Source organism: Anser brachyrhynchus, assembly GCF_964034855.1.
Source record: "Anser brachyrhynchus genome assembly, chromosome: 7".
Classification (NCBI taxonomy): domain Eukaryota; kingdom Metazoa; phylum Chordata; class Aves; order Anseriformes; family Anatidae; genus Anser; species Anser brachyrhynchus.
In genome coordinates, this window is record NC_137701.1 from 10,721,389 (window position 1) to 10,736,035 (window position 14,647).

At 50.8% G+C, this 14,647-nt stretch overlaps 2 protein-coding genes across 22 annotated transcripts in view; one reads left to right on the forward strand and one right to left on the reverse strand.

Annotated features, from left to right (window-relative positions):
- MLPH (melanophilin) overlaps positions 1-7,046 on the reverse strand; it is a 30,432-nt gene extending 23,386 nt beyond the window's left edge. For 2 of the 10 annotated variants that reach the window (XM_080600149.1, XM_080600148.1), the window contains exon 1: positions 767-2,366. Coding sequence is in view for 6 of the 10 variants with exons in the window: in XM_080600147.1 (XP_080456273.1) it covers positions 2,917-3,050; positions 3,160-3,255; positions 3,984-4,075; positions 4,799-5,056; positions 5,691-5,743; positions 6,987-6,993 (640 nt within the window). In the remaining 4 variants the exon portion in view is untranslated. Of the gene's footprint in view, positions 1-313; positions 389-766; positions 2,367-2,916; positions 3,051-3,159; positions 3,256-3,983; positions 4,127-4,798; positions 5,057-5,690; positions 5,744-6,986 lie in introns of those variants that run through there. The other 8 variants (XM_080600147.1, XM_080600144.1, XM_080600143.1 and 5 more) reach the window with 8 other exon arrangements.
- Positions 7,047-10,507: 3,461 nt separating this feature from the next.
- The window catches only part of COL6A3 (collagen type VI alpha 3 chain), a 56,313-nt gene continuing 52,173 nt past the window's right edge, over positions 10,508-14,647 (forward strand). For 6 of the 12 annotated variants that reach the window (XM_080600128.1, XM_080600133.1, XM_080600134.1 and 3 more), the window contains exon 1: positions 10,509-10,760. The gene's annotated coding sequence lies outside the window, so the exon portion shown is untranslated. Of the gene's footprint in view, positions 10,761-14,647 lie in introns of all 12 variants that reach the window. The other 6 variants (XM_080600129.1, XM_080600139.1, XM_080600132.1 and 3 more) reach the window with 5 other exon arrangements.

The window sequence follows — 14,647 nt, forward strand, 5'->3', positions numbered from 1 at the left end:
TCTGGGGAGCTTGCTTCGGGCTGTCTGAAGACACAGGCTGCCGTCACTGAGCTCGTTCCTGCTCTGCTGGAGTCCAGGGGGGTCTCCTTACCCCGTTAACAGGCAGAGAAGCAGACCCCACGTCTCCTCTGCCGCCGCCAGCCCTCTGAGAGATGCTGCTGGGGAGACGACATAAGGGAAGGGCTGATAGCAGAGGACTCGGTTTTTCTGAAGAAAACCAGAGGCGAGTCCCCGGAGGTTGGCTGAGATCCACGAAAAAAAAAAAGTGACATCCCCACGCCAAATTCAATGTGTTTATAACCAGAAACCTTACCTCGAATATGGGATTTCGGATGCACAAAAACTGTTGGCCTGGAGCTCACTTGGACCCTGCTTTCTAGGCACCGAACTACAAAAAAAAACCCCGATATTTTGCTTTCACTATTTACGCATCAGAAACCACCACTGAGCAGATGCAAGTCCGTGGAAAGAGCTATCTAACACTGAGATCAGATTTTGCCCAGATTCTCTGAGCTGAAACCCCAGACACGGCACATCTCAGGCAGGCTGAGGATGGCTGCGGCGCGTAACGGCGGGGCAGAGATAACTTGCTGTCTGGCATCCGATCGTGCCACCGAAACAGAGATGGAGGGGATGATACCCCACTTCCTCAGGCCTTTGCGTGCCATTCACTGGGCTGCAATGGATTTTAATGTAATGCTGGGCAATAACACAGCTTTACAGTCAAACCTGGGGGAATAACCACGAAAAATAAGATTACACTTACCGGGAGCGAGGAGATGGGGCTGATCACCAGAAACAAAGCCCTGCTGCCAAATTCAGCATGTAGGATCCTGGAGAGGGCACCCTTTGGGAGGTCACCCCAACTTTTATTCCATAAGCTGGCAAAATACCCAGGAAATTCCCACAAACAAGTGCACTTGGCTGCCAGAGCATTTAATAGGGTCGCAGCAGTGCTGGGAACATTCTCACAGTGGGGTTTATAACCCGGCCTCGGGATCTCTACCTGCTGGACGGCTCAGAAGGAGCAAGCAGGAGAAGTGAAAGCACCTCGGGGCCCCGGCGTGGCCTATCACAGCTTTTTCCCCTGGGGAAAAACAAGCCCTCGTTGTTCCAGAGGGACAGCCTGGCACCCGCCCTGCTCACACGGAAATAGGGGATGAGATAAGGTTTTGTGCGGCCATAAGGCCACATCCCGGTGCGGTGCTGATAAATGCAGTGCTGACCTACCCAGCAAGCCAAATGCAGGTGGCAAAACCTGTGAGGAAGCAGGGCAGCTCGGCTGTGCTGGAATAACCCTCTCTTCACTAAGATTTCTGAGATGATGCTCTCCCCTAATCCTCTCCTATGAGGGTTTTTGGGTACCTCGGGGATGCCAAAGGCTTCACGGGGTGTTTTGTGCTGGCCAAGCCCAGCTCTGCCAACCGCAGGTATGTGCTCGCACCACGGGGTGTTCTCAGAGTGTTGCTCAATCTATTTAAACACTGGCTGAAAATAAATAGTTTTCTTTTTTTTTTTTGTTCCCTTCCTGTGACCTGCCCCGATATGGGACAGTGCCAAGGCACTCCCAGACCTGCTGAGGTGCATCCTGTTGTCTGCCCTTAACCCCAAGCAAGGGCACAAAGATTTTGGCCAGATTTTGGGCTGGTAGGAGACAGTTTGGGCAGGTGTGCGATGGGGCAGAGGTTGGTGTGGAAATGAAGACGCAGAGCCCCGGAGCTGGGCTGGGGACAAGCGGAGCTCCCATGCCCGCAGCTCCATCTCCATCCATCCCAAACCTGCTCCCAAGCTGGGTGGCATCATCTGGTGCTGGCTCCCAGCCCTCAGGCTCCTGCTGTCCCTGTCGGACGTGATCCCAGGGGTAGAGAGGAGGAGAAGGACAGGATGGAGCCGCAAAGCTCACCGCTGCACAAGCGCTCGCAGCAAGGGCACGCAACAGGAACCTCGCCAGCCCTGCCGAGGGAGGGCTGCCGGTCGATCCGCTCCCTAATGAGTTTCCATTTGGCCCTCTCTGCCCTCTTTTCCACGTGCTGCTGGCTCCCCGTGCCCTGCTGGCAGGCTGAGCCGGGGCACAGGAGGGGCAGGCAGCGCTGACCCTAACGCAGATGGTGCAGAAGGTGACGGAGGCGCCCTGCACAAAATCAGCCTCTCCCTGGGCTGGGTTTTGAAGCAAAATCTCCCTGTGACACCCCGGTGGGATGCTGCAAGTGGAGATGGGCTGATAAGTCACCTGCTTATCAGCAGCCTCTGGTTACACAGCCGGCTGGCTCCAGCACTGAAGCAGCATCAGCTGCTTTTCTCCTCCTCCAGCCGTCGAGGCAAGCCGAAGGGGAAGGCAGAACCACAGGGCTGCTGTGTTTGTGTGGTTTGGGGCCGGTCAGATGATGATTTCCCCCCCCCCCCCCCCCCCCCCCCCATCCGAGCAGCCAGCCACTCTTCACCACGGGAATAACAGTGAGGAGGAGAGCAGGCTGGCAAGGGAACGGTGCCAGCAGCACGCCTCCAAGCTACAGCCTGGGGCTCTCCAAAGGGAGCTGCAAAATGCCCAGCAGAGGCACCCAGCATCCTAAAAAACCCCGAGAGGCTGTGGGGTGTCCCCCCATCCCTGCCTGGCTTGCAAGCATCCAGCACCTACAGAAGCCTTGTGCTGCTCCTCTCCTGGCCAAAATAGCGCTGGAGGAAAGAGAAAGAGCTCGGGGATGCTCCTCCGGAGAGAGGTTTCCTTGTGCCACCGTGCGGAGCCCAGCAGAAAATGCAGGCAGCGAGCACATGATGAGGTTTTTTTCCTTTTTTTTTTTTTTAAATTAAAAAAGGGCTGCTGCTTTGCAAAACCTGGGGTCTCCCCAGGATGCGATCCTGGTGTAGGGTTAAGGATGGGATGGGGTGGGATGCCACCAGACCCACCAGGACCTGTACCTGTAAGCCATCTCCGCATCGTCTCAGCACCCAGGAGGAATTTTAGCTGAGGACACACCATATTTCTCTCTCGTAAACAAGTTTTTCTCAGCTCTCTCGCCAGGTACCGCCGACAGAGAGGTGCCCTTCCCACCCTGCAAAAGCCCAAACCATGTGGATAGAAGCCAGCCCCATCACTAAGAATCCCCGTTTGTTTGTCCTGTTGCCTTTGGAAAGCTCTCCCAGCCCCCGGGGAGTGCTTACCATTTCCTTTCCTCCTCCCTGTTCCTTCTCTTGGTGGAGAAGGAAAATCCCAGCTGCTGTCCCATGACTGCAGTGAAGCCTGGCCAGGGCTGGCCTCTTACAGGGAAAAAAAAAAAAATCAGGTCTCCTTCTCTCTCTTTTTGGTGTTCATCCTAGCTGAACACAGGCCAAACTGGCATTTCTGCGAAGCATTTTAGGTCATATAATGTAAAAATATTTCCTGCCGTTAGACAGCAAAGAGGATCTGGCTGTTGTTCCCTGCACACCTACACCCCCTGCAGCATCCTCCTCCTTTAAATAACACCTCCCCCAACCCTTATCACAGGATCACTTCGGTTGGGAAAGACCCTCAGGACCCTCAACTCCGTGCTCACCTGATGCCACCAAGTTCACCACCAAACCATCCCTAAGCACCACGTCCATGTGTGCCTGGCTCGGACTTAGTTGTGATGCCCCAGGCTAGGTGTGGGGGGAAAAAGGACCCCACAACACACACAAAACCAACATCATCATCCCTTAAAAGCATTTGGACACACAGAAGGACTACTTAAGCTAAATACACAGCTGATGCTGGGATCACACCATAGGAGAACATCTCCTGCACGCTGCAGGCACCCTCACTTGCTGCCCATGGCCACGAGCCTCGGCAGGGGATTATTTCACTTATGACATATTTTTCATTCATCCTTCAAGTGTCTGATTTCATCAGTCAGAGGGTCCGGCTGGTATTTTCACACCAAAAAAATTTTTTTTACACCAAAAAATTTTAGCCACTAAGAGACCCCCAAACTGTGATTTGGGAGAGGAAACAAATTAAAGCTCACCGTAACGTCAGCCAAGAGCCCACAGATGCTGGTGTTGGTGGATGGAGCACGTTGTCCTCTCGGCATCCATCTCCTCTCCAGCCACAGGACCCCTGAGCATTAGATAAGGCAGGAAAAGACACACAGGGTAAAGCAAAGAGATCCTAAATAAAGCAGAGAGATCCTAGCTTCAGGATCCATCCCAAAGACTTTAGGAACTATGCCTGCACCCCACCTGCTCCTGTGCTGCCTGCTCATCCCCAGCTTTCTCACCCCACCAACACCACGTTTCAGGCCAGGTGAGGGGACAGCATCCTCCCACCCCACAGCAGGGCAGCTCCTTGAGGGGTTCAGAAACCCTGCCCTTTTCCCAGGGCTGCTTTGGGCAAAAACTTGCCCTTTCCAGGTTTTTAATACCTGCATACTCAAGCTGTGGACTTGCATCTGCCATTACCCCAGCTTGGAGCAGGGGTTTTGTTCCCATGTGCCAGACCTGGAGGGGTTATCTGGGCTGGGGGAGGTTTTCTTTGAGCCTCTGAGGGGCTCTGGCGGACCAGCAGTCACTTCTCAGCCCCCCAGCAAGAGCCTGCCATACAGCCGGGAAACCTCTTGTTTATGGCTGACCAGAAAAGCAGCAGCCCCAGAGAGCTAGGGAGTCTTTTCAAATCCATTTTTTGCACCTTCACACCCCCAGAAATGCTCTGAATTCATGTCTTTGTGCCCAGCAAGCCTCTGTCCTCCCAGCATTTTCCAGAAGGGGTGGAGGGGAGGTGCCTACAACGTGCTTGGTGGCAGCTTTTTTGGGAGCCACCGAGCATCACCCGCGGCACACTCACTCTCTCCACACGCCTCCTCCCTAGGAGCGGCAAGCAGGGAACACGCTGTCCCCAAGGCAAGGGGACGGGGTGCCTGGCCAAGTCATTTGAGAGCCAAGTAACTCCTCCAGGCTGCTCTGGCACCCCCTGCCTCTTCCATATAGGTCCCAGAGAGACCAGTCCCATCCCAGCTTGCAGGTGACCGGCTGCTGGGTGTTTTTGGGGACAAACCTGGCGTTGTTCTGCCGGGGGTGAGCGGTGCCATTTCCCCTCGTCCTGCTGTGGGATGAATGAATGAAACATTTGAGAGAGGTTGCATTAGTCAGGCTGGCAGGGCTGCTGGCTCCACATTTTATGTGGATTTTTTTCCTAATTTTTTTTTCCATGAGAGGCTAGGGAGGGTGGTAAACAGCAACAGTAACCATGCAAAGCTGTCCCCACCTCTTCCTGCGTGGGGACAGGTTGAGCTCACACCCAGGGATGTCCCCAGCCCCTGTCCTTTGAGGGCAAAAGAGAGTCCCATGTTTGGAGATGGGGACACCTGCATCACTGCAGATATTGTGAGCATCCAGGAGACGTTTCCAGATGCAGCAAGGATCTTACTGACCTCCCAAACTTTTGTGGCCAGCTTTTGCTCCCCAAAACCAAGCTACAAGATGACAAGACACTGCAAAACCAGCCTGGCTTCCTCAGCAAAAATGTTACTTGCCAAACCTCAGCAAAACAACAATCTTTTCCCCAGATAAATGGTTTCCAAATGCTTCCCCTCACTTTCCACCCCCCACTGTATCAAGATTGTAAGCGGGACCTTATATCTAGGTTATTTGTGCATTTTTTCTTTTTTTTAAATCAGAGTCCTGTTTTCTCCCCCCATGTGAGATTTTTATCTGGTATGACAGCCAGTCCCACTTACTGGTTTACACTTGGTCCTGTGCAGGTGAGCTGGTGGTGCTGGGGAACTGGCATCTGGTCAAAGAAAAGTGAGAATTTGAGGTGTATTTAGGCAAAAAATGTTGGCTTTTTTTTATCTTTCAAGGGAGCTTCAGCCACCTGCAGGGGAAAAACTCAGCATCTCTCAAGTCATGCCTCATCAGACATTATTCCTGCAATAGGGAACCTCAACAAGAACCCCCCCAGGACGGGTGTATCTACACAAAGCTCTACATTTTCAGTGATCTCCTCTCCCTCTTTACATCTCAAGAGGCACTGCCTGGAAGCATCTATGTAAGAAAACAGGAGCAGCCATTGCAATGGCTGGCAAGGTCTGCTTTGGCCAAGACACATCACAAAACCATTTCCAGCCTTACATCTTCTACTTGGAGAAATATCTCATCTAGTTTCTTTCCTAGAAGCCAAGGACTGTGGTTCACATTATATTTTACTGACCTACAAGCTGCACATTGTGTTAGAAGGGAAATTATTCCTGTTTTTTTTACATATTTCATAGCAGTTTGTTCCTTCCCATTGCAGACACTGCACAGCCCTCCCAGCAGCAGGGCTCTGTGCAGGCAGCAGCTTGTCGGGCTCCAGGTTTCTTCACTTGAGTTACGACCTCTCCTGTGTCCATGCAAACATGGATTAAGGATGTATACATTCATACAGCACGCACAGCCCTGCCATGGGCTTGCTTTTATTGCTTCTTCAGTGCTTATCCCATCTCTATGCTTAGTTAGCAGTATTGGCCTCAGCTGGAGGCATTGCAACAAGACAGGCACCCTTTTAAAAATGCCTGGCTTATCAGAGGCAAAACATTTTCTGGCAAAACATTTTCTAGCATACCCAAAAGCTTTAAGGAGATCTGGTTTGGAAGGAGAAAAAAAAAAAAAAAAAAGGAAGAAAGAGAAAGAAAGAAACAGCACATTTCAGTAACTCCCATGTGTTCCTGCCAGGTGAAACTTTTATTTCATCTTTGGCTTTGAACTATATAAGAAAATGGTTAAGAAGCCACTAAATCACCTTTCAAACAGCCCTACGCTATTTTTCCTTCCAGGAGGACTTTCCCCTCTGGTCATATGGAAGAATCTGAAACTTTTGCTTTCACCCTTAAGGCTTCTCCTAATTACAGGAGTCAAGCCCCAGACACTCCAGCCCCCACAAGGCAGCTCCTCAGCAGGCATGCCCACCACCACTCTTTACCCTCCACATAAGCTTGGGATGCAAATCCCACTGCCTTATAGATAAAGGAGCTGAGACAAAACAGATACATTACCCAACATCACACACCAGAGCCCCTCCAAAAGACAGCAGCTCCCCCAGCACCACCCAAAGCAGCCCTGGGGATGCACTAATATACCCCCGCAGCCCTGGTGCCAATTAGGAGGTGTGCTCCTGATTGCAGTCAAGGCCCATTTGCACCTGGATGCTGGTTGGGAATGACAGAGCTGGGTGCCCTATCTTGTGCTTTAATTCCCACTCCAAATAACCCTGCTTGCTTTCTCCCACCCTCTCTGCCTGCTCTAGGGATGCTCCTGCCACTCTTGCTCCAGCCAAGAGTGGTATCAAAAGTGGTACAAATGCCTTGGGAGACAGACAGACAGAAAGTGCAGAGAAAAGCAAAGCCTCAGAAAATATTTCCTGGGCCATTTCCTAACTGGGGTGGTGGTTGGGGACTATTTGAAAGAAAGCAATGACAAATGCCTTGGAGCTAATTAAAACCATCTATTGCGAGCAAAATTAAAATGCAAGCTGCAGCCGGGATGCCAGTGCGTGGTTTTATCAGGGCAAGAAAAAAGAGCTTGCTCTTTGAAATCATGCTCGGGTTGGTGATGGGGAAAGAGTTTTGGGAGTACCCCTGAATTTCCCAGCACGCAGCAGCCCTGCCTCACAGGGACGGGTTTGATTTGAGGGGATGAAGGTGGCCACGGGTCTGGAGGATGCCCAAGGAGTCCCTGGAGGAGAAGCCAGCAGATGGTGCTCAAGGATGGGGCCAAGCTGAGATGCTGCAACCACCAGAGCACACACTGTGTGCTGGTAAATTTGGGATCACCCCGATCCCTGCCTGATGTGAAGAGGGATGCTTGCTATGGGGCTGGTGTTGTGGCAGGTGATGGCACAGATCCTCCCAGTTGCAGGGGATCTAGAAAACACTGCCCACCGTGGAAATCCACAGCACATTTCTTAAATGGCACGTAGAAAAGGCTCAGCAGAAGCTCATGCTCATCCAGAAAAGAACTGCAAAATTTTGCCCTTCAGCTGACTTTTTTAAGGGCCCCAATCTGAGACCCTCATTGCAGGGAAGACACTGTGGTCACCTTTTAATTAGGGTGAGGAAGGAGCATGCAGGGCTTTTATTTTATTATCGTGGATGGAAAGAGAATTCCTCAAAACCCTCTTGACTCATCACATTCATCACGTCCAGTTATTAATATACCAGGGAGGAAATCTTGCTAAACTTAGTCACAGCCCTCTAGAAATTACCACGGCGCTGTGATTCAGCCTTTTACCAGTTTCCAGAGGGGGTCACCATCCGGGGACGGAAAGAAGCCTGTCCCTGGGGACATCCCCCTCCCAGGATGCTGCAGTGACCGCGGTTGGGACCACTGGGAAAAGGGTGAAAAAATTGAATTCCCCTACCACAAAATGCCCACTGCATCCCAGCTGGCTGCGGTCCCCAGCTACGAAGCCTCTTTTGGGGAAGGAAAAGCTTTTAGTTTGGTTATTAGAGCCATAAAGGCAATCATGTGGGAATTTAAGGCCTCTCCCAGTCTCATTTAATTATTGGGGCACTTGGTAAAAGCTGCTGCAGTATTAGAACCATATTAAGACAAATTCTGCATCACGAAGGGAATAAACACTAACAAGTTAAATATGTTCTCAATAGAGCCATGATAGGCCCATAATGGGATCCATATGTGTTTTACCAATATTTTCACATTATTTATCTACAGTCCTGTATCTTGGCTGTTTTTCACTACCGTTCTGGGGTAGCTGGAGCTTTTCTGTGTTTTGTACTTTTATTCTTAAAAATAAAAGTTTAAAACATTTTCTTGCCTCCCCTGATCACCAGGAAGAAAATTCTGCTTTCTGAAGGCACAGCTGAAGCAGTGGCAATACAAACCCCAGGTGCTTGTGTGGCTGTGCAGTACTGGTTTCGACTGGTGGCGGCAAACTGGAGCCACTGGATGCTATTTTCTCTGGCTGCATTGCACGAGTGGAGTGCGGCCGAGATGTGTGGGTGAGCTAGGAGCAAGCGTTTGGGGTTTGCAATTTCAAACCTCAAATTTTAAATGTATTAAATCCCCTCTGAATTTTATTTTGTTGTTTTGCACCAGCATCATCCCTTCAGCCGGCTCCCCAGATCCCTCTCTGCCATTGCAAGAGGCAACCAAATTTTTGAAGAAAATGCTTTGGTTTGGACAAATTGCCCCTCCATTGGATGCCCTTGGTCCTCCACCCACCACGCCCAGTGCCACTTGTCCATCACTGCCTTCCCCATGGCTCCCTTTTTTCCAGGCACATTTATTGGGGCGCTGCCTCTCTTTTCCCTCAGGGAACAACCAAGAACTACCATTCAAAATTTGGGGAGGGGACCCTCTTCCTTTAGGGCACATGGCCAGGGGTGTTTGCCTTGGCCCCCCCGCAAGGTTCCTCCGGTCCTTGCACCATTTCTAACGCGAGCTATTGCATCAGCTGGAGAGTTCAGCGCCTTCCCGAAGCATTCCAGCTATTTTATTTTAATGCGGCGAGCCTTTCAAACTGCACAAAATCTAGAGCAAACATCATAAATCCCCATTTGGAGCAACTGAAGGGAACTTGACTGTTTGATGCCCAGGACGCAACCGCAGCTCCAGCCTTATATGGACCCAAGCAAGGGCAAGAGAAAAGAACTGGTTTCCTTACCATAAATTCTTGCAAAAAGCAACCCAGTCCAGACTGAAGTGTTTAATTTTGGCCAGTGCCCTTCTGTCACTGCAGAAGCAGAGGGCTAAAAAAATAAACCCCAGACTTGCCTGGTTTGCTCTGCTAAAGGAAGGGTGCAAGGTATTTTTGCACTGGATGAAGGTGAAAAATGAATCACTGATTGGGCACTCGCTCATTGTCAGCGCCTGACTTGCTCCGGCACCTTTCAGGCTTTCACTAGGAATTTTTCTCTAGGCTCTGTGTGTTTTAAAGTGTTTATGTTAAGGGTCTGACTTTAATTCCCTGAGGGGCACGGGGAGTGGAGGGCATAACCCACCACTGCTTCTCCTGTTGCATCTGATAGGAAACCGAGTTAACAGACCCTCTCGTAGCTGCAGGGAGGGCTTGGCTGGGCTTTTTGCAGCCTCGAGCAACCCGAAGGGCTTCGAGGGAGCCCTGCGTAGCTTGCTATGGTCCTTGGCACGTCCTGGATGCTGCAAGCATCCAAGCCCAGCCCTTACCTCCCGAGTAAAAGGCGTGCTATTGGAATAACCTCCTGCCACCTGGATTTTTTTCTCTCTCTTCTTTTTCTCTCTTTTTTTTTTTTTTAATTTTCTCTCTCTTTTTTTTTTTTTTCTCTCTCTTATTTCTCTCTCTCTCTCTCGTTGTTTTTTTTTTTTTTTTTTCTCCTCCGTAGACAGATAACAGGGAAAAACATTTGGGAAGGGGAAGCCGCCGAGCGCGGAGGCGTCCCCAGGGGAGCTCTGGGGAGGGGAGGGCAGTGTGTGTGGGGGGGAAGGACCGCGTGTGATGAGCAGCTCTGACCTCAGCCCTGCCGTCAGCACGAAGCATCTGGATCCCATTTGCAGCGCCCGGCCCCCGGCCGTCCCGCGCCAGCCGCCTCTCCCAGCCCCGCTCAGACCCGTGGCAGCCACCCGCCGGGGACCAGCGCGCCCGTGGCGTCCTCGTCCCTCCGAGGAAGGTGACGGTGACGAGGAGGCAGGCAGGCTGGGCAGAGCTGTGCGGCACACCATGCAGCGGGGCTGAGCAACGCTTCGGAGAGGAAAAAAACAACCAACCAAACAACAAAAACCAAAAATCCCGGAATAAGCAACTTTTTTATTTTCCGGGGGTTCGCTCAGGGGTAAGTGGCGCTGTCCGCGTGGGAGCTCTTTGCCTGCGCTCGCTTCTCTTCGTGGTTCCCCTCCTCACCGAGCTGTCGATTTTGGGGGGTTTTAAGGTGTTTTAGGCAAAACCCAGAGCAATGTCCCTAGAGGGAAGCCACCCTTTGGCTTTTCAGCGGGTGTGGATAAGCGGAGCGCTGCAGCGGGTTTGCTCACATCGGGGCACCCCAAAAGCCTCCTCCCCGAGCCGAGGCACCGCAGGTGCACGGGGATGCTCCTGGCCACAAGGAATTGAATTAAATTCATTTTAAAGAACCCAGCAGGGTTTTATTCCATGTCCATGGGACGGTGCTTGCCTTCCATGCCTTGAAATCCCCGTCATGGGATGGAAGCATATCTCCCAGGAGGGGTGCCCCATGGAGCCAGTGCCTGCCACCCCCCCCCCCCAAAAGAAAAAGGGATTTGCTGGGGAACCTGGTTCTGGGATGCTTGGTCTCTGGGGCTGCTTGGGCACAGGGAGGTGGGTGAGCCCCTCCAAGGGGGTGGCTGTGACCGATGGTGGGGACACCCCACCACATCCCTCCTCGGCAGAGCCTTTCCTTCCCAAATGGAGCCTGAGGTGAGGGTGATTGTGGCCAAGTCAGTTTCCTGAGTGGGCACAGGGGACAAAATCAGCTGGAGAGGAGGTGGCCAAAGCCATTTTCCTTCCAGAGGGCGCAGCGGGGACCTCTCGGCTCCTTCCTGGTGGCTGCGATGATTCATGTGAGCTCTCGGGGGGAGGAACGCTGCTTTCTTCAAACTTCTGGCTTTACCCTATTACTGACTGGTTTAAGAAAAAAAAAGTTATACTTCAGTATTGATGGTTGGGTGCTTAAATAACTGATTCTTGGGGTAGAAGTGCCTGGTTTAGGAACTGTGTGGAGGTCAGAGCATCCCTGGTCTTGAGCCAGAGGCAACCGGGGGGCTCCCTGAGGATGTGGTGGTGGGGCAGGGACGTGGCTCTGCACCACCCCTCGACCCACTGGGACCAGACCCAGAGCCTGGGGCTTTCTATTCCCCATCATGCACAGATTCAAGCAAATATTCCCTCTTTGCAGAGAAATTAACTGCAGCCAGGGGTGGGATGCCGTTTCCGGAGTGGGGGGCAGCACGCCCTGCGTCGGTTATTCATTCATTCATTCAGTGCCCTTCCACTTTTTGGCAAACCCTTTTTGGGTTTTGAAACGCATTTGCAGAGGAAAACCACTGTTACTGCTGTGATTTCTGAGACGTGCCTGTCTGGGAGCGGAGGGAACATCTTATTCCTTGCATCACTGTGAGCTCTGGCAGCCTGGGGTTGCTTTCTCCCAGCCTCACGTTACAGGGATGAACCTGAACCTGCACAGGGCTGGGCTCAGGCTGGCATAACGCACTACCACAGCTCCACATGCCCATCACTTTTTCCACCCTTTTAAGTGACCTGCGTGTCACATTAAGGAGGGGGTTTGTTTGGGTGGAGAGGCGCCGTGAGGCTTAGGGTACTATGCATAAAGAGTCATTGATCTTTGAGGGAGTTCCTTTTTTTTTTTCTTTCTTTTTTTTTTTTTTTCCAGCAAATACTCCCTTTCCTCTTATTAACTACTCTATTTAAGTCTCAGTCAGGGAAAACAAGCAGATTTTAAGCCAACAGTGTGCTTATAAGAACAGAAATGAATGTGATTTATACTAGATGCTAGTATGCAGGGGACCCGCTGGTTGGGATAAAGGCAATGCATCCTTATAGCTGTGCTGAATGCTGTTTTTCAAATTAAAGTGGCTTGCACATCAGGAGGATTTTCCACCCTTTTGGGCTGGGCAGCTTGTAATGCTCAGGTCTGTGTTTATAGGAGGAAATATTCCCAGAAACAGTGCTCACATTCCCCATGCCGCCAATGCCAGCAGCATGGAGGGAAACCCTTCCAAAAGGGCTGTTGCAAATAGGAACAGCTCTGCTGAGCTGAGGGAAATAAATTTGGGATCCATCACACAGAGCTCGTCCTGAGCCCGTAGAAACATCCTGGTTTAGGGCTGGTGCTGGATGGTGAAGAGATGGCTGGGTGCCACCTGGGCTCAGGGCACGTTTTGGGGGTGACCAAGCCATTTCACAGGGAAAAGCTACAGCATCTAGCCTCTGCCGTACCCAAACCACTGCTGGGAGCAGCTTGTGACGATGTCCTCCCCAGCTCAGAGCTCTGTCAGGGCACAGAGATCCAAGGGGAGCACGTCCAACAGGGAGAGGAGCAGGCGGCCACCTCCAGAGGGCAACCTGAGCCGCGATGGCTCTGTGCTGGGATTTTAGGGCCACCTCTCCCCTGTGCTGTGGCCACAAGTGACTTTTTTGGTTGGCTAGTATCCTCACTCAAGGAAAGCTTGCTGCAGCCTTGTGACTCCACTACTGCCTTCTGGACATCCCCACAGAGCAAATTTTTAGGGGGGGCAGGATGATGTTTGCAGCATCCCATCCGCCCTGTCCATGGGATGATGAGGGCATCCCTTTCATCCTGCCTGATCCCTCATGGAAAAGCTGCTGGGACCCAGCAGGCTTTTATTTAAGGTATTCTGGGGGAACACCATGGGTCTGGACAGGCGAACAGGACCACACGTACCTTGGTCTGGGGCAGTGAGGCATCCCCAGGGCCGTGCCTGCACCCATTCCTATCTGCCTACATTTGACATACATCACATTTCTATATAAACTGAAGGCATAGCTGCCTCCCACCCAAAGCCCAGCTGAGAGGCATATGTAATGAATCAAAACGATACACAACAGCTGGAGCAAAGTTTTTTTCCCCCCGCCTTTTATGTTTTGCTTTTTTTAAGCCTTCTCATCTGCTTTGGACTTTTTTCAGATTTTAATTACGCTCTAGTGAAAAAAAAAAAATCACATGAGCGATTTTTAGAAAGTAAATTTGAAACACCCAGTCAAATGTACGATTATGTAAAATGTCAGACTTGTTGCATACTTCTTTATGCATGAAGCAGAAAATAGCTGCTGGGGAAAATATCTAAGGAAATCACTTCATGGTGTTAGTAGTAGAAATGATTGCTTTTTGAAGGCATTATTAATAACAGATGTATAGCTCTGGATGAAATGGAGGACATACTGTTACATTAAGAGGTCACCACACACTATATAAACTCAAGACAGACATAAAAACTTCAGATTACTGAATGCTACACAACGTCCTTTCACACATGGATTATTAACAGACTTGTTTCTCCAGATTTCAGTGCTAATTCTTAACAAGCAGGGAAAACTGCTTTGCTAAAAGCACTCTGTAGTTAGCTTTTTCAGCCTTTTTGCCAAGTTTACAGTGGTTATACTGAAAGCTCTACCAGAGATTCCTCCCCCAGGACTGTAAGAAACTCTCCTTTAGAAATAATAATGATAAATTCAGGATGAAAATAATCCACTCAGACAATAGAGCAGAAGAATAAGCTTGCAGAACAAACACCTGACAGGGGTCACAAATTAAGGTGAATTACCATAAATTCACATCCCTCTTTTTTGCCCTCCAGCTTCTGTGGCCAGAAAAAATACATTATCTCTGCTTCTCTTCCACCTCCTATGAGAGGATCATCTCCTCACCCAGCACCTCTTCTACATAGGGGGATAAGTGAGGAACCCTGATAGGGAGCATCTGTGCTTAAAGGCTCTTTTTCTTCCCTGTTTTATCATCCAGTCCCCAAGAGACATTAGTTACCTCCTCCGAGCCACTTCTCCGCCTCTCTTTCCTAATAATCAGCCTGGTGTGTTCACAGCCAGTATGATTTTAGGGTGGATTTGGGGAAGTTCGAAGCTAAAACGCCTCCCCTGGGAGCTCCATTAATCAGCACAGCTCTCCACTTACATGTAACCAAAAATACAGTCCCAGGAGAAGCTGGAAAT